Source organism: Phragmites australis, chromosome 20, assembly GCF_958298935.1.
Source record: "Phragmites australis chromosome 20, lpPhrAust1.1, whole genome shotgun sequence".
Taxonomy (NCBI): Eukaryota; Viridiplantae; Streptophyta; class Magnoliopsida; order Poales; family Poaceae; genus Phragmites; species Phragmites australis.
In genome coordinates this window covers 5464341-5488391 of record NC_084940.1, presented here as the reverse complement: position 1 = coordinate 5488391, position 24051 = coordinate 5464341, and the positions used below count along the sequence as shown (strand labels likewise).

At 45.6% G+C, this 24051-nt stretch overlaps 1 protein-coding gene across 1 annotated transcript; it reads left to right on the top strand.

The window, feature by feature from the left end:
* Nucleotides 1–5468: 5468 nt before the first annotated feature.
* LOC133901824 (GLABRA2 expression modulator-like) lies at nucleotides 5469–6964 on the top strand. Its single transcript, XM_062343335.1, has 4 exons — nucleotides 5469–5730; nucleotides 5837–5938; nucleotides 6046–6323; nucleotides 6412–6964. Exons 1-4 carry the CDS (start codon nucleotides 5469–5471, stop codon nucleotides 6598–6600), a joined length of 831 nt encoding a protein of 276 aa, XP_062199319.1. The 3' UTR covers nucleotides 6601–6964.
* The last annotated feature ends 17087 nt before the right edge of the window (nucleotides 6965–24051 follow it).

The following is a 24051-nucleotide window of genomic DNA, read 5'->3' as shown; positions in this document are numbered from 1 at the left end:
CGAGACCCATGGCCATGGGCATCACAGTTATTCTGTCTGGAGATGCGAGCCAACTGCGACAGTTCATCCGCTTTGGCGGTAAATTCAGCAGCCAAAACCCCCACTCCATGGACAAATCAACAACCGAACAAGACATATGCAAGCACACCACGGAACAGACCAAAGCGCGAGAATTTCCCAGCTCGCGCGGCAAAAGCATATGCCAACACCAAGTTGCTTCCCGATCGATTTATCTTTTCCTGCCGAGTGGCCAGGGAATAAACTCACGCCGCGCCATGACGCGCCAGCTCGAAGCTACGTACTCCGTCCCCAGCCCAACTGTAGGAAACGTTTCATCTCCTGCAGAGTGCACCAGACTGCAGCGTAGCAGTGGCGGCAGTGCAATAATCGGGTAGCCCGGTAGCCGCGCTCGGCCAAAGATTCCAGCGAAACTTTCAGGCCGAGATGGGATCGCGCGCCGAGACTGGTCGTTTGTCGGTGCGGCGACGCCCCATACCCTCGCTTTGGACGAGTCGTCCCCGCCGCGGCTGACGGCACAAGCGCACAGCAGATGGTGGGTCTGGTATCTTCAGTTGTCAGTGTGGTCAAATGCCGGGGGTACCAGTGGCTGATAGGCCACAGTAGTAGGTCCATTGTTAAGCTCTAGCCAGAATGAAATCGACAAAACAAAATGATGGATGGCACATTTCACATTGTTTGATCATCATGGGACGCTGGGACCTGAAAGTTTGGATCCATTGGGACCGAGCCTGGGTCTGGTGGACCTTAAAAAACTCGAAAGATGCGGCAATTTCGTGAACAATAGTGGTCGAATGGTCTGTTCTTTTTATGACGCCGGAGACGCTGACAAATGACTGACGATGGATTGAATTGTGCAGATAGGCTTCTGATCGCCTGTATTGATTCGACAAGAGCTAGCAGATTTCACGCTAAGGTGAAAATTGGTTTTAGAGTTTTTGGCATGTATACCACACTAGTGACTTGTAATTTTGTATGGTACTGCAAGCTATCTAGCTTGCCACTGGAACTGCTAGAGTGCTTACACTGTTTATTTTAACCGTTTGGCGCATCGAAAGGGCTATATCTATAAAAGCATCTCCAGCGGAGAAACTATCACACTCGTCATCACCATCCTCCTCGCCATGTGAAAAAACAAGCCTCCAGCAATCTCGCTAGCAGCCTCGCTAATACTATAAACTCAAAATCACGGTTCCCTGGATCGGCAAATGTAGCTGGTCGCAGTTGTAGGGATCGGTCACGTCTAAGAGGAGATGAATTATGACACTTAAAACTATTTCGGCTCTAAAAATATCACAATATAAATCTATATCAAATTTTATCTAAATATGTTCTAAATTTATCTAGTGTGTCTATTCTATCGATTAAACTTGCAAGCTATCTAAGAAGGTAAATTGCAAGTAAGTAAATACGAAAGCGTAAATAAGGTAGAGAGAGCAAACTTGGTACAAGAATTTTTTTCCTATAGTATCGATGGCATGAATGCCACCCCTAATCCACGTTGGAACTCCACAAAGGATATACTTTCGGTCGGCACCTAGTCACGACCTTTGAGCTATGAAGTTAAAAAGAAAAGACATTCACCTGGATGAGCCACCAAGCTATCAATGCAAGGTCTCACCACTAGCCTCTCTTCCGGTTCCTCGCCATCGTAATCCCTTCAAAGTTTGAGCTACAAAGGCAAGTGTCCCCGTGTCCCCGCACAAGGGCAAAGGCCTTGTCGCCATTCCACATCAAGTCGGAGGGTCAACAAGCTTGCTGACGAGGCACCAAGATTCCAATGTGCCTACGTACCAAGAGGTATACGGTTAGATCACTCCTTGATGCACTCTCTAGGTAGCAATTACCTAACAACTCACTCTCTATACCTATAAGCACTAATCACTCATTAATCTTGTGCTTAATCGCCTTGTATGATCACTTTAAGTACTTTATTGGCTTGGATGTCTTTTAGGTGTACATGAATTTCTCTGGACTCCAGCACCCTCAAATAACTGAGTGAAGGGGTATTTATAGCCTCAAACCCACACACTAGCCGTTTACCCAACGACTCTAAAAAGCTGTTAACACCGGATGATCCAGTGAGAACAATAGTATAAGCACCGGATCATCCGGTGAGTACTTCCTCAGAAACTAGCCGCTGAAACCTCACTCAAGCCTCTGTGAATACCGGATACTCCGGTGTATACTTCATCTTCATCACCGGACTTTCCGGTGAGTATACCTTAACCATTTGAGCCAACATTTTCTCTGTGTAAATTGCTTTGTTACCTTCTCCAGTGCTTGTCACATCATCACTGGACTATCCGATGAGGTCACTGCATTCTCCCCTTTTTCAACAATGCTCTAGTGCTTTCCTCCGATGTGTTCAAATCAATCACCGAACTATCCGGTAGGGTCTTCTGCTTCTTTTCCATCTTTGCACTGTTTATTGTTCGGTGTATTGTCCGATGTTGCCTACACTCGATCATCAGACTATCTAGTGAGGCTTTCATGCCTCTGCCCCCCTTTGACAGAGATGCTCCGGTGAGTGCAAATACCTTGAGCACCGGACCATCCGGTGTAGTCATTTCTCCTAGGACTTGTTACAATTCAACCAAACTTTATCCCGACTTCAGTGACTTCTTTATGTATTACATCCATTAGACCTACTAATATATATTTTTAACAAACATGTTAGTCCCAATAATTATGTTGTCATTAATCACTAAAATCACAACCATAGCCTAATAGGATCATTTTTGCTACAGCAACGCCTCACTATCTCAACCTCCAAGCGCGCCCACCCTCCGTTAGAGCAACTTGAGGTGTTTTGCTTCAAAAATACATTTCTTCTCCCCATTTTCATAAATTCAAAATGTGACTTTATAGAGCTCCTAAAAGTATGCCCATTTTTTTGCTAATAGAATAAATAACAAAGAAACCATTTTAACTAGATTTAACTAAAAATCTCTTACAAATATTAAATGAAAATTCCGCAATTTAACAGTTAAATTCAAATAAGTTAAATCCAAAAATAAGGAAAAAACATATCAATTCATGTTAACTAAAGCACTAATATACAAAATTAATTTCCACCCTAAGTTATATAAGGAAATTGAAAGTTCCTTAAAAATGCACCATTTTGACTTATTTAAAGAATTCAAATTTGAACGCAATTTCCTTTATCCTGTGCACAACAATCTCAGAAATGGTGCACATGAAGCTCATGAGTGCTTAATGACATGCATGCTGAATTTGAGATGTTACAACAGCCGTTACAAATAAATTGGATACCAATAAAATATAGGTAAATGAGATATGAAGTGTGAGATTTGACTGTTGTAGTGAAAAAAACATAGAGATGTAATCTTTTAAAGTGGATAGTCAAATGAAGATATAAATGATAAAATTTAACAGTGTGTTGGAGATGCTCTAACTGTCTCACTTGTAAGTGTAATGTGTAAATAGATGCGTTAGAGTATCTAAGGGACTTAGCAACACAATTTTGTCTCAAGGCCACGGTGATCAACTGGTTTTCAAGCCTTCTCAGCTAATGGTCCGTGTGGAAAGCCGCCCACTGGCCAGGTGGGCTTCATGTACATGTTCGAACGGTATTCTTCGTGTTCTTCTTTCAAAACCAAAGACCACTTTATGTAGCAGTTGTAATTAGGGATGATAATGGGTAAAATACCTACGGGTAGATGATATCCAGATCCGTATCCGTGAGTGAATTTCTAAATCCGTGTCCACGCCTCGGGTAAGAGATGTTACCTGTGCCCGCCACCCGCGGGCATCTCATACCCGCAGGTGCATCCGTATACCCGCCTGCTAGGATAATTGGAGCGGGTTTATGAGTAATTAGAGTGTATGGGTAATTAGAGCAGGTTTATATACCTAGTGATGGCTTGGGCCTACATATAAAATGATTGGAGTGGGTTTACGGGCACGGGTATGTATTTTTCTTACCCGTGACCTTTTGCCCATCAAATTTATGATCAAACCTGTACCCGCAGAAAAACGTTGAAACCCAAACCCGTACCCGTCCGGTTTCTTATCCACGGGCACACAAATAATTCCTACCCATTGCCATCCCTAGTTGTAATAATTATCTCTGTATATATTCCATTAACCTACACAACTGTAATCTGGCGTCCACCAAAATAAGTGTTGCAGATGATTTCTAGTGAAGTTTCAACCAAGTTCCGAAGCAATAATGTAGGCTCAGGTAGTTTCAACAAGTGAACTTGCAAAGTTGTTCATGTTATTAGCGTGACTATACTTAATACAATATTTTATTATGATAATATTTGATTAATTGTATTTTATAGGTATTTGATTTTTTAATAATTTGATTTTTCTAAGTCTATTTGATATTGAATATTCTTTTTTTATTCCAACCTTAATTTTAATTATTATGAATTTTATTTTATTTAGACTTTTTATTTATATATTTTGCTTCTCAACCCATATGAAAATTGAACGGTTAATTTTCTATAAATTTTAATTCCGAATTTAGCTATTTATTAATCGTATTTTATATGAGCTTTTCGGTTTAATCTAGATCGATAGATGTTTATCGTAATGAATGATTTAGATTTTTTCAATTAATGTGATGATTTTGTGATTTTAAGAGCAAACTTAATGACTTCTTTTAATACTCAAATAATAATATAATAGATTTCACTTTAAAGCTTCAAGTTTTAGAAACCAACGCTGGATTGCTAAACCACAAGTAATCACTAATCAGTATATATGTAATCCAACGAAAACCATCAGAAAAAAACAAGTCAGATGGGATCCATATGCTTGTCTTGCACAACAGGATGGTAAAGAGATTGGCCCATGAAGCCGAAGCGAGACTTTCTTACAGACGGTGGTTTTAGCTGCTTAGCTAAAAAACTGAATGTTGTTGTTGAATTTTGATTATTGATTTTTATAATAATTTTTTAGCTTCTTAAGATATAAAAAGTTAGAAAACCTCATTTTAATTTCTTAGCTTCTAATTTATTTTAACCACAATCACTTCCTTAATTAGCTAAAACCACCGAAACCAGGACAAAAAGCTAAAAAAACACCTATCCAATGTGGTGGCGCTGTCCACGCTCCGCACCGTTGCATTCGTCTCGGCCGGCGCCGATCCTTTTTTAAACGAGGAGCCGTGCCGTTCCGGCCCGGGCCGGGCCGGTGCAGCTGCGCCCGTCACGTGGTATCGTACGCTTCGGTCTTCACTCCCTGCCCCTCCCCGCTCCTGTCCGAACGGCTCCGTGCCAGTACGTCCCTCCGCTCCGGCCGGTACGGGCTCCCACTCCGACCAGAAACGAACAACTCATGTAATCGCCCCCTCTTTCGCTGACACCGGGGCCCAGTACCACGCGCAATTATCGGAGTCGGTGCAACCGAAACGTTGCGAGGAGACGGGCAGGTGGGTGACTCGTCGCGCTCAGTGATAGGAGTACGAGCATCCTACTATGCTGACCGACCAATGCGACCAGCTGAGCTGTTGCCGTCGAGCAGAAGCAATCGGCCCTTTTCGATACTCGCGAGGGACGAGAAGTCGGCAGACAAGAAGGGAACATTCCATCTCCCGTCCTAGAAGCACGGCGCATTCTGAGCTTTCCGAAAGCTCAGTTAATTTGGCGATGCAGCCGGCCGCGAGAGCTTGGTCGCCGCCGGCGGCAACGGAGGCCAACCCTTACGCGACGCCTTCTCCGGTGCAACCGTCATCCAAGAGTGCGTTCGCTGTGGCGTACTGGCGCCACGAGTTGCTTCAATTGGAGGTCTCGCTGTTCGGTGCTTCTTAGTAGTTCTTGTATGAGTTGTGTTGTTCCGCGCGCAGGCACGAAGGAGACGGTGAAGAATGCGCTGTCGCGGTGGGGGCGGAAGGTCGGGGAGGCGACCAGGAAGGCTGAGGATCTGTCGCGCAACACATGGCAGCACTGTGGGTGCTTCTTCGTCCACTCTCTAATCATCGCTATTACCAAGCTTCAATTTTCATGAATTTCCGCTGTGAGGTATGGACTTAATTCCTGCTGATTTGCTGGCCAGTGAGGACGGCGCCTAGCATCACGGAGGCGGCCGTGGGGAGGATCGCGCAGGGGACCAAAATCCTGGCGGAAGGCGGGCACGACAAGATATTCCGGCAGGCTTTCAGCGCCCCGCCGGACGAGCAGCTGCGCAAGTCCTACGCGTGCTACCTCTCGACGGCCGCCGGCCCGGTGATGGGCATCCTGTATCTCTCCACGGCCAGGGTCGCCTTCTGCAGCGACAGCCCACTCTCCTACGAGGCAGGCGGCGGTGACAGGACGGAATGGAGCTACTACAAGGTATGACTGTCCTGTCCTGTCCTGTCGCATGTAACTGCGTGTGAGGTAGCTCGGCGCGATGTTTTCGCTGAGACGGTGGAGGATGCAGGTGTCGATCCCTCTTCACCGGCTGAGGGCGGCGAGCCCGTCGGAGAGCAAGCTGAAGCCCGCGGAGAAGTTCATCCAGCTCGTGTCGGTGGACAAGCACGAGTTCTGGTTCATGGGGTTCGTGAACTACGGCAGCGCGGTCAATCACCTGCAGGAAGCCCTGACCGGCTTCCACAACTTGCAGGCGTGAAGACGGCAGCGCATGAGCGATTGCACTTGCTCGTCAGGCGTCAGGAGCGGATCTCCTGCTGTGTTTGTGTTGCCGTACTAGTATTTGCAGCGTGTTGTTTTAGTGGTGCTCACCGTCGGTATGCAAATATTTGTCCGGAAATACACGGTATCCTTTGATTTGGTTGCTGATTAGCGAGAGAATGATGAGGGTCCTTCGATTCGGAGGAGAGATCATGATTCATGAAGAAAATTTGCATGGTTACGGAATAGCTAACTTATGGTCTTCATGTTTCTTGCTTGAAGTGATTAGGAGGACTTGGTATGAGGTGCTCATTTTCCAACAGAAAATAGAGTGCCAAATGCGGAGGTATGTTTGAAGCTTGTTCCTGACCCTGCTTCACCTTAATTGTTATTTGAACAAAAAGATCACAATAGATCAACTAATGCAAGTTGCGAAGAGCAACCTCACAAATCACAGATGGCTTCTTGATTTGGGCCAAATCAATTCATTGTTCTGATCGATCGAAGTTGGGCTATCTATTTTGCTGCCTTGTTCCGTCCAAGGCCCAACATGTCGTTGCAAGTCAAAGAAAAGGTGGGCTATGTTGTGTTCATTCAGTCCGATACTCTTGCGCTGGCCACAATACTAAATCGATTATTCAGCCTGATTACACCCCATAGGTCGGCGGCCTTCGTGATCTTGGAGCCTGGGCTGCATCTCTGCCTGCCTCCCTATTACAGAAAGCCCACCAGAAAGAATGAAAAATATTCTATCAACGAGGCGTCTTCCGCTCACACACGGTGGCACTACCAAACTCTGGACTCTGGTACGTACTGGTCGCCCACGGTTGCGTCGGCAACCAGTACGTACCAGAGTACCAGGCGGGCCACGAATCCATGATGGCTACTACATAAAGCCCTGACACGCACGGCCGGTCCACATGCGATCAAGGGCCAAGCAAAAGCTGGCGGCAGACAGAGCGTAGAGGAAGCGGCAAGCAAGCAACCAGCAACCCAACGTCGGGCTCGGCAAAGCCGGATCGCAAGGCCGGGTTGCATGTGACGCCCCGCGGCCCCTGGCTCGGCCTCTCTCCCTCTCCCCGCGATCGCGCCGCGCCGCGCCGCAGCCGATCGAGCACGGCGCGTCGTTTTGTCCCGTCCACGCGCGCCTTTCCGCGCCCCACGATACGTCCCGATCAGAACCCACCCCGCGGGGCCGCCCCCCGGACCCTCGCCCGATCGCACCACCTCCGCGCGGCGGATCGTACATGCCCGGTCGCGCGGCGGGCTCTTCGGTTCTTTCCTTCCTGGCCGCTTTCCGCTTTCGGGAGGGGAGGGCACTGTGCGGCGTGGGTGGGTGTGCCCGTTCGGTCCCGTCCAGCCCGTCTCGCATGTGTTGCTGCTGGCTGCGATCCTGGCTTTGCCGCGGTGGGGCGCCGTGCTTCTCTGGCCGACGACGGATCGTGATCATGAGAGGCCGCAACCGGGAAAAGATGGATTATTTGGCCTGCCACCGACAGATCTTACCGACTCCGGTCAATCGGCACGGTCAAGGGCTCGCAGGATTGGGAGGTTGACGCATACCCGATCCGGTGTACCGACCTTGATATAGGATTGGGTGGTTGACGCATGCCGATCTCACATGGGGATACTTCTCCGCCGTAGTGCCATGCCGACAAATGGGGCTAGCCGTGCATGATCGTCGGCAGGGCACGCTCTCGCAACGCGGCATCTCTTGAAGGCCGGATGCTAAAGCTGCCTTATTTGCCAAAAATCTTAACCGGACAACAATAAGATCTATGGAGATGAAGCCTTGTTGAAACATGCCACATATTATTATAAAAGACCTTTTTGGTATTTCTTCTAGCAATATGCTTTCTTTGAATCCCTCTTTATGGTCGGATATGAAAAAATTAAATAATGGTGATAATGATCAGTTAGACATGCCTTTATCTGAATATGCAATAAAAGAGCTCCTTTTCAAATGGAGGTTAACAAAGCAGCTAGCCCTGATGGTTTTCTCACTGAGTTCTTCCAGCATTGCTAGCATATAATCAAAACATACTACTACCAGCTATTTCATGATTTCTATGAAGATTTCCTGGGTGTCAAAAGATTCAATTATGGAGTTATTACCCTTCTTCCAAAAATAAAAAAGGCTGAAAGGATCCAACAATTTTGCCTTATTTGTTTGCTTAATTGTTCCTATAAATGGATCACTAAAGTCTTAAACAATAGGCTAGAACCTTTTATGGATAAGCTTATTAGTCCTTGTCAGAATATCTTTATTAAAAATAGAAACATTATAGATGGAGTTATGTCCTTACATAGAATTCTACATGAAACTAAAAGAAAAAAGTAAATTGGTGTGATTTTTTTTTAAAAAAAACTTGTGATAAAATCTGCTGGAACTTCGTTTTCCATTGTCTTGATACGAGAGGGTTTAGCCTTAGATGGAAAATATGGATAAAAAAAGTAGTATGTGATGGAACTTTGAATGTCAAACTGAATAATCTCATAGACCTTATTTTACGAGCCATACAATGGGTTAGATAAGGTGACCATTTATCTCGCTTTCTTTTAAACCTCGTGGCCGATTGTGTGGCTCTGCTGATCAAATCTATACAAAATAAAGGCCAAGTGACTGGCTTGATATCATATTTATTTGATGGAGGGATTGTTATCCTACAATATACTGATGATACAATCCTATGACTCCAGCATGATTTTGAAAAAGCAAATAACCTTAAATTGCTTCTAGATATGTATGAGATAATGTATGACCTTAAAATTAATTCCCAGAAGAGTGAGGTTATAATTTTGGGTGTGTGTGTGTGTGTGTGGGGGGGGGGGGGGTGATCATGACCTTACTGTCAAATATGCTGATATCTTTCATTGTCAAATTGGGTTATTTCCTATTAAATATCTTGATGTTCCTGTTAGCACTAGTAGGCCACATCTTATAGATTGGATAAAAGTGGAAGAAAAAGTGTTCAAGAAGCTGGATATTTGAAAAGGTAACCTACTCATTTTGGGTGGTAGGCTTATCCTTATCAATGCTAGCCTTTTCAATGTCCATATATATCAAATGTTGATGTTCTTACTCCCTAAAATAGTCCTTAAAATAATTAACTTTGCTAGAAGGAAATTTTTTGGCAAGATGGTGGCACCAAGAAAAAGTACCATTTAATTCGATAGGAAAAAATATGTTTACCTAACGAAAAGGGTGGTCTTGGCATCAAGGACTTGAGCAAATTGAGCATTTCACTTATGCACAAATGGTGGCGCAAAATTGAAACTTATGGCATGTGGTAATCTATTGTCCATAAGAAATATCTGCAACATGCCTCAGTAGCCACTGCCAAGCATAAATATAATGACTCTCCTTACTGGACTGACATGCTTAAAATTAGAAGCTTTTATCTTCAAGGGAGATTTTTTTTGATTGGTAATGGCAACATGGCCAAATTTTAGGAAGATGTGTGGATCTCTTCTAGCCCTCTTTCCTTGACGTTCCCAACTCTTTATTCTATTTGATAACAAGAATATATCTATATATGACTTTCATCTCAGTTGCATTGGGATCTTACCGAGATGGCTAACTAATGATCTCCGGATGCAATGGTCCTTGATACAGGGTTGGTTGGTGAGTGTTCAACTGGGTGCTACTAATGATGTGGGTTCTTGGTCCTTTGAAAAGAAGGTACATTCAGTGTAAAATCGATGCATAATTGGCTGGTGAGAGATGACCCCTACTAGACATATAAGCATATATGGAAAGCCAAAATCACTTTGAAGATTAAAATCTTCCTTTGGTTAATGGAACAGAACTTCATTCTCACGAAGGACAATTTGATCAAAAGATGATATAGTGGATACCCCTCCTGCTACTTTTGCACCTAAAATGAGACATGTCAACATCTCTTCTTGATCTGCTCTATTACAAAAGTTGCTTGTGTGTTATAGCTATATTCGTTGTGGCTGATACTATTACTACCTCTCTGCAACAATATTATCAGTGGAATAATGATAATTTTGCAACTGAGAAGCCTTTTGCCACTCTTAGATTAGCTGCTATTTGCTATCCATATGGAAAACTAGTAATAAGTCATACTTTGACTAGAAACTTTCAAAAGATCCAACAGACATTATTTTTCATGTTTTTTCTTTTTTAAATCATGGGTGAATCTGCTAAGTGAGATGAGTAAGGAAAATCTCCTGCGTGATGTGAATCAACTCTTGGCTAGGCGTCCGGCTCGTCCTCGCACAGATGGCCAGCTGCAATTGCTCCCCCACTTACCTCAGGAAGATGATGATCAGCAACAAACTGAGGGAGTACATGCAGGGTGATTAATTCATGTTACTTGCTCACAAACTGAAGAATGCATGCTTTTGTTATGTCAAACCGACCTAATGAACTTTTGGCTGGATGCCTCAGCGACGAACTATGTTCTTCCTCCCTTAGTTCTCTAGTTAAACTTGGTTGTTGACATGAGAGCTAATAGGTTTCCTCGTTGGCTATATCGAACTCCTTTTCTTTTCTCCTCTGTTGCTTCTTGGATCTGCAGACTCTAATTTCTGACACTAGGAGTAACTTCAACTCATTTCTTATTTCTGTTCTCTATTATCCTGAATAGAGAATTCTCTATCCAGATTTCTTTCCCTATTTTTCAGTAGGCTCCAACCGATTATCTAAATTTACCTCCCTATAATCTACTCACATCTATTTTATTAATATTTTACAACTAACAAATAATTATTTTATATTTAAACGGTGTTATTTTTTACGGTTATATTTTAAACTGCTCCTACAACGAGTATGCTTATATGGTAATTGCTCTTACAACATGTATGCTTGTGTGGTAACTGTTCTTATAAATTTATATAACGTGTACGCTTATGTAGTAACTGCTCTTACAACGCGTGTGTTTATATGGTAACTGCTCTTATAACACGTGTGCTTATGTGACAATTGATCTTACAAATTCTTACAACACGTGTACTTATAAGGTAATAACTCTTACAACATGTGTACTTATATGTTAACTACTCTTAAAACGCGTGTTCACTTGTCAGTCCTCACCTGCTCTCTCTCCCCTTCTCATCTTCTCACATGCGCAAGAGCAACAACAGGTGGATATATAACCTCTCTCATTTGCTAGATGTGAGGAGCAAGAGAGGGTAAATAGGGAGAAAAAATAGTATGTTGGATAAGGAACCGGTTGAAGAGATTTTTTTTTTATTACCGTTTTTGCTAAAATTTAGGATAAAAAGAGGAGTAGTAAGCCATGAGAGTTGATCTAAGATACACTTATTCCGTTATCATGGTAATGGAAATAGGGTTTACCCGTTGTCGAGAAAAATCTTAACGGGACCTTTTGGAGCCTTGGCTAGCGCTCCGATCAGAACTCATCAAAAACTTGCAAAGAAAGGGTCATACAGGCATCAGGCATGTATGAGGAGTCCATGTCTAGTGCCCTCACTTTTCGTCTCTAGTTGCCCTCGAGGCATCGCATGCAAGCTGCACAGAGAAGACGCTCATCATTCAAGGCCGTGCACGCACGCACCTGCCATGTCCGTGGCAGCGTCGCCTCTGCTCTCACTTTCGCACTCCGTCGACCAAAAGAACAAAAGAAGAAGAGGCCATGCATGCATGCATAGTCTTTTGCACCGGCAAAGTTCCAGTTCTCAGTCCTGCATTTGTCGCCTCAAAAAGACGTAGCAGCCGGTTAGTGTATATATAGCTGTCGACATCTATATCTCTTTAAGTACCAGAGTTTGTGTCTACTTGACAAGAAATATTCGGTATGTATGGGTTCAAGAACAGGTTAATGGCTAATAATGAAGGCCTCTGAAAACCTTTTGTTAAGCTTGTTTGGATAGGTACGCTGCAAAGTGCAAACCGCATTGACTTTCAATAAAGAGCCGAGTAATCTCTTTTCTTAAAAGAAAAACGCTTACTGTCACTGAGTCCAATCAGCTGTTGGTATACTAGTATCGTATTGCCACCAAACATTATAGTTAAACCGAAAGCATATCAACAAGCATCAGAGATGGCACTATCCATCTGGGAAATGGCCTATGATGAGACATCTCAAACATGGTGAGAGTAGCATCCATATGCACCACAGCAATAGTATAGTACTCCAGTATGACAGTATCCACAGTTCCACACACCATCATAGTTGACCAGCGCAGAGCAGTTGACTTGGTTCTACCCCGTTGACCAGCGTGCAGCACAGCCGCGGGCCACGGTCCAAGGTTCAAAAGTCAAAGTCCAGGCCGGTCGGTACCAAAGAGGTTGGGTTTCGGGAGGTTCGTCCGAATCGAGCTTTCGTGCCACAGTAGTGCTACCAAATGAGTGTGCATGCAGCGGCGCCTCGCGACTTGCACAGAAGTGGCAAGAAACGACGCGTGAGTGCGCGCGTGGCCTTGTGTTCTTCCGGTTCTATCGTGCTGTTGACTGAGCCTCAGCCGTTGGGTCCTGCAGGAACAGCGTCTTTGACTGGATCCCAAATTCTATCGAGTTGGTGTCATGCACAAGACGACGGCTTAACAGTGGCGATTAACAGCGCTTGAGGTGTGTGTCAAGTCCTGGGTCACGTCACATGCGTCATGGCATTGTTAACCTGGGTGCATGCATGCACTCTTCTTGTCACAGTCACAGACGAGAACAGCTAGTAGCAAACTGTATTGCAATTCGTTGGCTCTGGCTCTGGCCTCAGGCTGCCTACCTCTGCCTATACTAACTGCTGGCATCCATGCATGCAGATTGGTCCACATGTCTGATGGAATGAGGTCAAGCTACTGAGCCACTGAGGCCATGAAGATCTAGCTACCAGTGCTGCAAAAACAGGCAGTGCATGCCCAGATCTCAGGCTCGGAGCTACACTTCTTCTCCAACTGTTGTGTGGGTTCGAGATGTTAATTTGGGGAAGAGCTGACCTACACATCCTTCTCAGCTGGGCTTAAGGTGATGGGACATCACTGCATCTCTTGCCCAGCTATGGCCGTGCATTACTGCATTTCCTGCCGCTCCTGCAAAAAGCGTGCGGTAAAAGTGGACGCACTACTGACTAACCCCTCCAATAAGAACTGCACGACGCGCGTGCATGATTGCAAATAGTTCAAACGGTGGATAGTTCTAATAGTTCAGGTTTTTTAGTATGCCATGCAATGAGATAGTGGGTGGATCCGATTAACTTTTGGGGAAAATGCAAAACCCCAAAAGTCATTTGGATTTTGATTTTCCTCTCAAAAGTTATTTTATTGTAAAAAACCCTCTAAAAATTTGACTTTGTTGCAAAAATCCCCCCAAAAATTCAAAAAAAAATAAAAAAATTAAAACAAAATTCTACAATAACACTAGAGACAATTATAAGACCTTATGTGAAATTTGTTTTCAAAAATAATATCCTTTGCATCATATTTTATGGAGAGGAAGTTTGGAAAAAAAGAGGAAAAATGCACAGCTCATTTATTAACTCATGTTATTTTAACTTTGTTATGTCTAACATTATTTTTCCTACACAAATAATTGTTTAAGTAAACTAATAAAAGTGATTTCACTAATTTTGGAGGTGTTATGGATTAGTTATGAATTAATCTATCTGCAACACATTTACTCAATCCTGCAGGTTACAATAACTATTTCAAGATTCATGTATTTTTAGACGATAGAGGATAATGTAAGAAGACTAAAAAAATTTATTTCATGATTTTTGGATTAGTAAATAATTAACTATGCATCTAACTCGAATTAATAAATGAGCTGCATGTTTTTCTTTTTTTCTCAAACTTACTCTCTATGAAATATGATGTAAAGGATATTATTTTTGAAAACAAATTTTACAAAAGGTCTTATAATTGTCTCTAGTTTTTTTTAGAATTTTTTGTGATTTGTTTTATTTTTTTTTAATTTTTGGGGGTGTTTTTGCAACAAAACCAAACCTTTAGGGTTTTTTTTTCAACAAAACAACTTTTAGGGGGAAAGTCAAAATCCAAGTGACTTTTGGGGGGGGGGGGTTGCATTTTTCCCTTAACTTTTAGTATGTGGATATAGATGTGTATAGCCGTGAAGAGATTCAATCGGTCTTAAGTGTTAGATTGGCTATATAATCTGTTGCAATTTAGTCCGGTACATCAGCGTTTGACGATGAAGGTTCTAATTTCAAGATGTCGAGAAATCAACTGGCAATGGGAACTCTTGGAGGTTATATGTTTGAAGCAATGATAGTAATTTGTGTCACTGGGTTGAGACGGGATTTTTTCCATTGCATCCTTGTAGAAGCGAGTGATATTGGGGGACAGAAGCCATACCTAGCACCGTAGAAGCTGTTGGTGAAAATGATATCCATAGGAGATGCAGGAGAATGTGGTTACGTAAGTACTCCTGCAGACTAGTGCACCGGTTGAGATACATAATGCAAGAGAATAACGTAATGATGGGGAAGAAAATCAGGCCGTGATGCGTGCTGATCAGGGAGAGAGGGACGGGGCAATAGTGGATTAGAGTTTTGCATATTTGTGGACTCAAGTGCAGGAATGCCGGAAGAATTGATGGATTTTGCATTGGAGAAGTTGACGGTGAACGATGGACATGAGTCAGTATGGGAGTATGATTCAATCATGATGAGCAAAGGCTAAATGTTTCATGATAAGGTCCATCTGCAACATACAGTGATGAGATGATGTTTCTCAGAGAAGAGGGAGTTTAAGGTGGTAATATCTAATCTATGGACATACAATGTCAAATATTTACCTGAGGGTTGCACTTGGCGAACTCATGGATTCTTGCCGAGGTGTGACACAGTATGGTTAGCGTCTATTGTTGAGCCGCATGGTTGTAACTTGAGCCAACCTATACGCGCGCGCATGAACATGAGCGCATATTTTGTTGCAAATGTGATGTACCCAAAGATTATAAAGAAGACTAGTATATCTCCGTTTAGAGTTATGCATGCTATCAACACTAGATTTGGATACGAGATTCCATATGACATGGCATAGAGAGCGAAACAGAAGGTGTTAGTGAAGATGTTTGTCACATATAAGGACTCATAACACAACTTAACTACACTGCTAGAGGTTATTCAAGGGAGCAACCCGAGAACATGCATTGCTACTCACAATTCATCAATCAGATTGGAGATCGAGTCCTTTAGCGAGCATTGTGGTCGTTCGACTGTATGATCGAGGCATTCCATCATTGCCAGCCAGTGATGTACGTGGATGGAACATTCCTCATAGGAAAATACAGGGGCAGATACTCATAGCTATTAGGGTAGATGGTGAGAACCAGGTTGTTCCTTTGGCTTTTGCATTCGTCAAATGTGAGTCTATGGATAGTTGGTTGTGGTTCTTGCAGTGGGTTAAGAGAGGTGTTATTGGTAACAAACCTAACTTGTGTGTACTCCATGATCGTCATGCAGGCTTATTGAACACTATCAACACATTGCAGAGTGGTGAAAGCAGGGTATTGCCGTGGCCAGATTTTTATAGCTATTGGTGCATCCGACATCTCGAAGCAAACTTCTATAAACAATTCAAGAGCACAAGGTTGTTGGATATTTTTAAGAAACTGTGCAAACAAAACCAAAAAAGGATGATCACATCGATATCTCTGAGAGCGTTACAGTAAGGCTGCGATACATATGGTCAACCCACAAAAGGCGTACACAGAGAATATAACATCTTACATGGAAGAGAAGAGCAGGAAGGGCCAGTCCCACATAGTTCATGTTGTTGGTAATCGTCAGCATATCTTTGATATGATGTTGTGTGACAAGGGTGAACTGGGTATCAGAAGGCAAGAAATTACAATAGAATGTAGGTTGTGGCCAGCGGACAACAAGTGTGTTTGCACTTGCAACAAGCCATCACTGATGCATTTGCCTTCCTCTCATGTGCTAGCTTGTTGTGCGAAGGGTAGCATAGAGTTGGAGTATTTTGTGTCGTCGTATTACTGCAAGAAAGTTGTAGAAAGTACTTGGTCCGATGAGTTGCTTGGGTGGAAGGAGGTGAAGGACTTCATGAAGTTGCTTGAAAATGGTCCATATTGAATTCCAGATCCAAACAGCAAGGTTGACACAAAGGTGCGACGCAAGACTCGGTGTATCTGGAACGATATGGACGATATTAAAGGAGCACGAGCTCGCAAGGAGTGTCTGGTATGTGGAGGTCCGTATTCGAGGGGGCAGTGCGATCAGTATCCAGTGGATACTATAGCGATTAGTATCAGTTCACATGGGGGCCAAGTGGTTCGACTGGGTCCAACCTCAACCATTTGACAAACTGCTCAGTCTACCGCATCCGTGAATGAGCTTGGGGGCTATTATCGGTGTAAAGAATAGTGGGGTCCCCTCGCAAGTCGACCCAGACCGATAAAATATTAGCAGGTGCTGTATGCCACGTTTGTCCGGAACCGTGGTCAACCCGCGTGACCAGTCAGCGACCGTACGATCAGCCAGCGACCATGCAACCACGCTCTCCGACCAAGCTCCGCGACTAGTCACCAGGTCACAGGAGCAAACCCCGCGACCAGTCTCCTCTGGTTGTGGGGCAAGTATGTGTCTAAATAGTCTAATCACAGTAAATATTTTTTCACTCGAGTATTTCCCTTCCCCAGATCCTCTTTCTGGTCAACCAAGGCGTGGTTGGCGCAGAGCTGCCATGTCCCATCCCGTAGCATTAAATGCTACAGGATGGCCTGACAGGCATGTCAGGAGGTTTTTTGCAGGTGTGCAGGTGGCGCGTGGGGACAGGACAGGGCAGTCCAGGCGACCGGGATGACGCAGGTGGTGGAGCGATGGGACATGCTCTGTTGCGCCGTAGAGCAAGTGTGATACATCTGCTCTTAGTAATGATGGGCCTAGGTGGGAAGCTCTAGCTAGGCCTGGGTCTATATCTTGACTAACGCGTAAATCATCCCTCTCTCTGATGTATAAGGGGAGGAGTACCAGGCTTGTAAAAAAGGGCGAAGAAGGCTGGGCATGAACATCATCTGTAACCAACTGAGACCAAAAGAAAAGAATACACAAGATGTAGGGCTATTACCCCAAGAGGGACCTGAACTTGGATAACCCTAGGTGTTCTTGAGTCACACACACACAAACAAATTCACTAGGCACTCCCCGAACTAAGATTGCGCACCCGTCGTCCGATACACCCCGGAATAATGCTCAAGGATTTTTTTCCCTGACAAACACATGGATTTTTCTTTCTGTCTACTTCTTCTGCAAGCTTGAGTATCATCTCTAGAAGAGGCTCTCGCCGTACTTGTTCGTGAAAGACTTTTTCTTTCACCAACAACGCACTGTTCGTGGGGACTCAAACATAGAAGAACAAAGAGATGTAGGATGCCACCCGAAAAGAAGACCATCAAGGACGCAACACATTCGGCCGACTCCCTGTCAATGCCTGTGCGAGGGTCTACACGATCACCATAACTATGCAAGCTATGTACACCCACTAATTTCTCCACCGAACGGAGTGGCGACCCTCCAGCCACCACCAACCCAGCGGTGGTCCTGGCCTAGGCTGGCGTGAAGGCCTCAACCAATGTAGAGGCTTTCCAACAATGGCGTAGAGAGGACCTCACAGCACCCCAAGGGGTTACGATTCAGGCCATGATTGTGCAGGCCGCCCTTCAGTGGTTCTAGGCGCTTTAGCATAAGGGCACTTATGCCTAGGCCCACCCTCGCGACGTCTCTTGTGATGGCGCCCAGGACACCTTTTTTGAGGCGGTGTCTTATGAGAATCTAGCTATCGAACAGCCTCCTCTACCTCCCTTGATGAAAGGGGGCTCCGGAGAGACCACAAGCTCTAGTACATGCAGATCCCGCCCGCCTTCGATGCCGACCACGGGCTCCGATACGATAGGAAGGGTACTAGTTCATCCACCACAGAGCCAGGCCTGGCCATAATACTGAGAATTCTCAAAGCATTATAGCCTTTTGGACGGAGTACCTAGAGAGGAAGGCGGGATGCCTGGCAGGGGAAAGAGTCGGTGATAGGTAGTCCAGAAGTCGTAAAAATCGTAACGGGCCGTTGGGTAGGTCTCCGGACCTTACCAAGCCCTCCTCGGCCTGCTCTACCTCCTGCTACTCTATCACCGATGGTACAATACCCCAACAACGATGATTGAGTCATACTAACAATCCTAGTCCAGTAGGTCCTTGGCGTAGGTGGAACCGCATGAACCACCAAAGCAGTTGAGGTCTCTGAAGTGCCTTCCACGCCAGGTTCGATACTAGGAGAGTTAAACGACATAGGCCAGAGAGACCAACCCTTTCCCCGCTAGGAGCTACGAGTTCTTTCGGGCATCCAACCTTGCCAGGGAGGCATTATTTTGGCAAAGGTACACCCATAACCACCTAGCAATAGCTTTCCTAGCTGGTTAAATTTTCAAGACAGAAGGTGCAGTGTACTTTGAAAGTAGTTAGCCTAAATGTTGAGGGCTCCTACAATAGATAACTATTTGGTAATAACAATAGACAGTAAAACTTAAGCTATATCTCTATTCAATAGTAGACAATAAAGCTTAAGTTATATCTCTGTTCAAACAATAGTCAGTAAAACTTAAGTCACACATTTGCTCAAATAGCGCACAACACTTGAAAACCTTCACAACACGAAGATGTTTTGAAAACCTCCGCAACACAGAGATGTCTTGAAAACCTCCACAATACGAAGATGTTTTGAAAACTGTCGTCAAACGGAAATGTCATGAAAACCTTCGCAACACAGAAATATTTTGAAAACCTCCGCCACACGGAGATGTCTTGAAAGTCTCCGCAAAATGGTGATATCTTAAAAACCTCTGCACACAAAAATATCTTAAGAAAACCCTCCGGCATCTTGAAGGCGATAGCCTCCGTACCAGACAAGTAAGAAAATCCTCTGGCATCTTAAAGGCGATATCCTCTGTGATAGAGAGGTAAGAAACTCTATGACATCTTGAAGACGATAGCCTCCATGCCGGAGAGGTAGGAAACCCTCTAGTATCTTGAAGGCGATAGCCTGCGTGGCGAATAGGTAAGAAACCCTCAAGCACCATTTTAGGCCAAGCCTAAATGCCAAAGAGGTATCGCCCCGCTCGCATCTTGAAGGCATAGCTTCCATGCCGATGAGGAGTGGACCCAACGGCATTGCTACATTGTGGAGATGCATGGAACAAGCAAAGCCTCAATACTGTTGAGATCCCAGACCCTCTGGCATTGCTACACCGGAGAGGCACGGAACGAGCATAACCTCAGTATCGTCAAGGTCCCAGACCCTCCGACATTACTACATGCCAAAGACGCGTGGAATGGGTATATCCTCAGTAAGAGTTGGGGTCCCATACCCTTCAGTACTGCTACATTCCAGAGAGGCATGTAACATGCATAGCCTTAGTACCATCGAAGTTTTAATCAGCTTATTGATTAACCCCAAAATTACTTCATTTTGTACACACATACATACATGCATGCGCAAGTATACACGTGTGGAATACACAATAATGGCACTAATAGAATGCATCTTATGTCCGCTCGTGACCATAAGACGCAAGGGGGTCGGAGGAATAATGTTCCGTGCAATGCACAAAGCACGAAAGGTGCCAGACACGCCCTCCGTTCGATCACCACCAGAAAAAGCCTAGGGGCTCGTCGACTACCTCCCTCGACCTAGCCATCGGTGTCACCTCTTGCAATTGGCACATAGCTCTAGATAGCTCTGCCTCTGGAGCCTTGCCACGATTAAGGGTGGAGCCATCGGCGTCACCTTAGGCAACTATTGCCGAGCTCCGGATAGCTCTACCTCTGGAGCATCGCCGTGATCGGCGTCACCTTCGGCAATTGCCGCTGAGCTTTGATTAGCCCTACCTCCGGAACCTCATCATGGTTAAGGGCCAATGGGTTCGCAAACTACCTCCCTCGGTCTAGCCATCGGTGTCACCTCTGGCAACCACCGCTGGACTCCAGAGGTAGGGCCATCTGGAGCCTCGTTGTGGCTAAGGGCCAAGGGGTCGCAACTGCCTCCCTCGGCCAAGCCATTGGCGTCACCTCCAGCAACCGTCGTTGGGCTCCAGATTGTCGTGCCTCTGGAGCCTCGCCACGGTCGGTGTTACCTCCGGCAACCACCGTCGGGCTACGGATGGCCCTGCCTTCACAGCCTCTCCGCAGTCGACGTCCCCGCCAACAACCGCCATCAGGCTCTAGATGGTCCTAGCTCTGGAGCCTCGCCGCAGTCAGCGTCACCTCCGACAACCACCGCTGGGATTCGGATGACCCTGCCTCCGGAGCCTCACCACGATTAAGTACCAAGGGGGTCACGAACTGCCTCATGGCCATCCGGAGCCTCATCGTAGTTAAGTGCCGAGGTGGTCACGAACTGCCTCCCTGGGCCACAACCATCGCTCGGCTTTGAAAGAATTGCTTTGAGTTAGAATCGAGAACAAATTTGAAAGGAGTTTGTACTGATATAATACAGAAGAATGTTCATATCATGCTGGAACCTAGCTGCAACCAGGGCTGAGGGGGTCGCAAACAGCCTCGCTCAGCCTTAATTGTCGGCTTCGCCTTCATCCACCGCTACTAGGCTCCAAGACTACCTCACCTTTGTCAAAGAATTCATCTCATGCCCCCACAGTCGTCCGCACACACCACCGCCAGGAATGACAAGGTCCATATCCTCCGCCAAAGGCATTGAGATCCAAACCGTCTGCACCTTAATAGCACCTGCCACGATCGTGTTTAGGCCTACAGTTGTGTGAGGTTTCATCGCTCCAATTGCACCTAGCACCCTATAGTCATACCAGCCATCACACCCTCTGTCCTCCAGAAAACCATAGTGTGCGAGGGGAGAGGGTTGGGAAGGGTGAGGCACGGAGGCTTAGGTGCACATAAAAATATGAAGGGCTACATGTGCGGAGGATCTCCATGCATTCTGACCAAAGGAAAAACAATATGCAGCTCCAAGGATTCAGTCATGTTTATAAACTTTACATTTAAAAGATGCTTATATGCCCTTTTAAGTTCTTGGTATCCGTACTACTCAGGGCAAGAAGAAAGAGCACTGACAAATATGAGGAAGAAAACTAAAAGCCCTAACAGTGGTGCATGAAGCGGCGTATGCACTTCATCTGTGGCCTACCGTTGTGGAAATTGATGCAGTAGCCAGCCCCCGAGCTGTCAGAGGATGAGGATGAAGAAGAAGAGGAATCCTCCACAACCTTCTCTCACTCCTCCTTGGCCTTCCTATTCCCCGCCTGAGATGCCTCCTTATTCGCTTCCACATTCTCCTCCTCGTCAATCTCCTTCTTGAAGAGATCCCAGTCGACCTCCTCTTCATTGTCGAAAATATCAATAATCTTGACTGGTGTGATCCACAGGACAGAAGATTAAGATGAAGTGGCAGGGGGCATCTCTCTCTGCAAGGATGGAAGCACGAGGGTCACCGGCTCCAACCTTGTAAGCATGCCCACGGGGCCACTCGCCAGTCAAAACCGTCGACATCTCCGGAGTTGAGGAAGAGGATGCCACGATCAAACTAAAGAAGAATCACTCCCTTACACAACGGTGATGGATCAACTGGGTAGACCCGAGTTTTTATAGCCGGGCCAATTATTTGTGCACACCTAAGGAAGAAAGCGAAACTGCCACAGGTGCCGTCCCGCCGCTTCCCAGTTGCTGCTCTAGGGGGTCATGGCCATGCCCCGGTTAAATCCGCGCGCACGTGGCTACTCCTTGCGGTGGCACCCTAGTTTTTTGCATACACGTCTCGTCACATTTATTGCTTGAGACCCTTTTGACGCACGCAAGGGCAGTTGGCACAAGACCCCAAGTGAACCAGCCCATTACCCCATCGGACGCACTACTGCCACCACACATCAGTAAATACTTGTACCAAAAAATGAGGAAAATATCTTGCCCCTACACATGATCTCCATCATGATGGTTTGAGAGGCAAAAAGACTGGCCACCAGAGGAGCCGAGGGGTATGCTCATCGCCACTGTCATAATCTTAGCAGTCCTTAGCTCCAACATCGGCTACACCATCAACCTCCGTATAGGCTCCAAAGCGCGTTGCCTCTATCAAAACAGTGGCATCCCTCAGATCCAACATCGGTTATCCCTCCAGCCTCCGCATAGGTTCTGGAGCGTGTTGCCTCCATTAAAACTGTGATGGCCCTCGGCTCCAACATCGGCTATGCCTCCGACCTACTCATAAGCTTCAGAGCTCATTGCCTCCATCAGAACCGCGGCGGCCCTCAGCTCTAACATCAGCTATGCCTATGGCCTTCACATAGGCTCCGGAGTTGCCTCTATTAGAAGCGCGGTGGCCCTCAGGTCCAACATTGGCTATGCCTCTGGCCTCCATCTGAACCTCAACAGCCATTGGCTCCAACATAGTCGTCGAGCCTCACTTCGGCAAGACACCGAGGGGGTCATAGACTCTCCCCCTCATCACCTCCACCAAGCACATCACCCTAAGGGTCAGACGACGATCACACCTCAGGCCACCACCGCCGGGCTCTGGACTGCTTCATCCCCATCAAAACCTCATAGGAACCACGAAGACACCTTTGACTCTCGACCATGGGCTCCGGGCCATGCAATTTCCTCCGGTTTACAATGTCCGCATTATGCTTCATCATCGCCGCTTGCTGTTGTCATTGGAAAGGCTCCCCAAAGGAAAAAGGTTATGTTAGAATGTCTTAACTATGAGGCTGCGCCGAAGCTAGTTCCTTCGGCATCCACTCACCCCTCCGCACCTCGGGGCCAACAGATGAGGGGGTACTGTTGGGGGAAATATCCTAGCCCACACATCACTAAGGAGACACCATAAAGAGCTCATTCGGAGCCCTTAGGCTCCGGATTCCCTGAAGAGGCTAAAAGTTCCCGGAGGCCATGCACCCCTCTGGCCACTGCCTCTCAAGATAGTAGAAGAAGCTAGCCTTCGGAGGGAATATCAGTAAAAGGAGAACACCAACTACAATTGATATAACACACAGTGATCGACAGTTAATGTCGATGCAAGTGGTGGCTTCCATGACATCCCGGCAATTGGAGGCCACTTTGACACCCAGGACAGTACGACGTTGCAGTTTACGAATGGCCAAGCCCCACTCTTTGGGCCAGTTCACACCACTGTATTTGGCATTGTATATAATATCTTTGGATAGGAGTAAAAGTATTCTACCTCGACCTAGGTTGTGTGATTCAACTGGTCTAGGTCTCTGTGATATAGTGATAACTTGTGTCACTATCCCTGTAAGGTGCATACTTGTATACTTACATCCGATATGGCACTATAAATACAGACTTGTGGCCATCAAGCCTAGGGGGACCAATCTTTTAGCAAAAAATACATGGGTTTTCCTTCCTCTCCACTCCTTCTACAAGCTTGAATCTCCTCTCTAGAAGAGGCTCTCACCGCACTTGTTCGTGGAAGAATTTTTCTTTCACCAACAATGTTTTATTCGAAG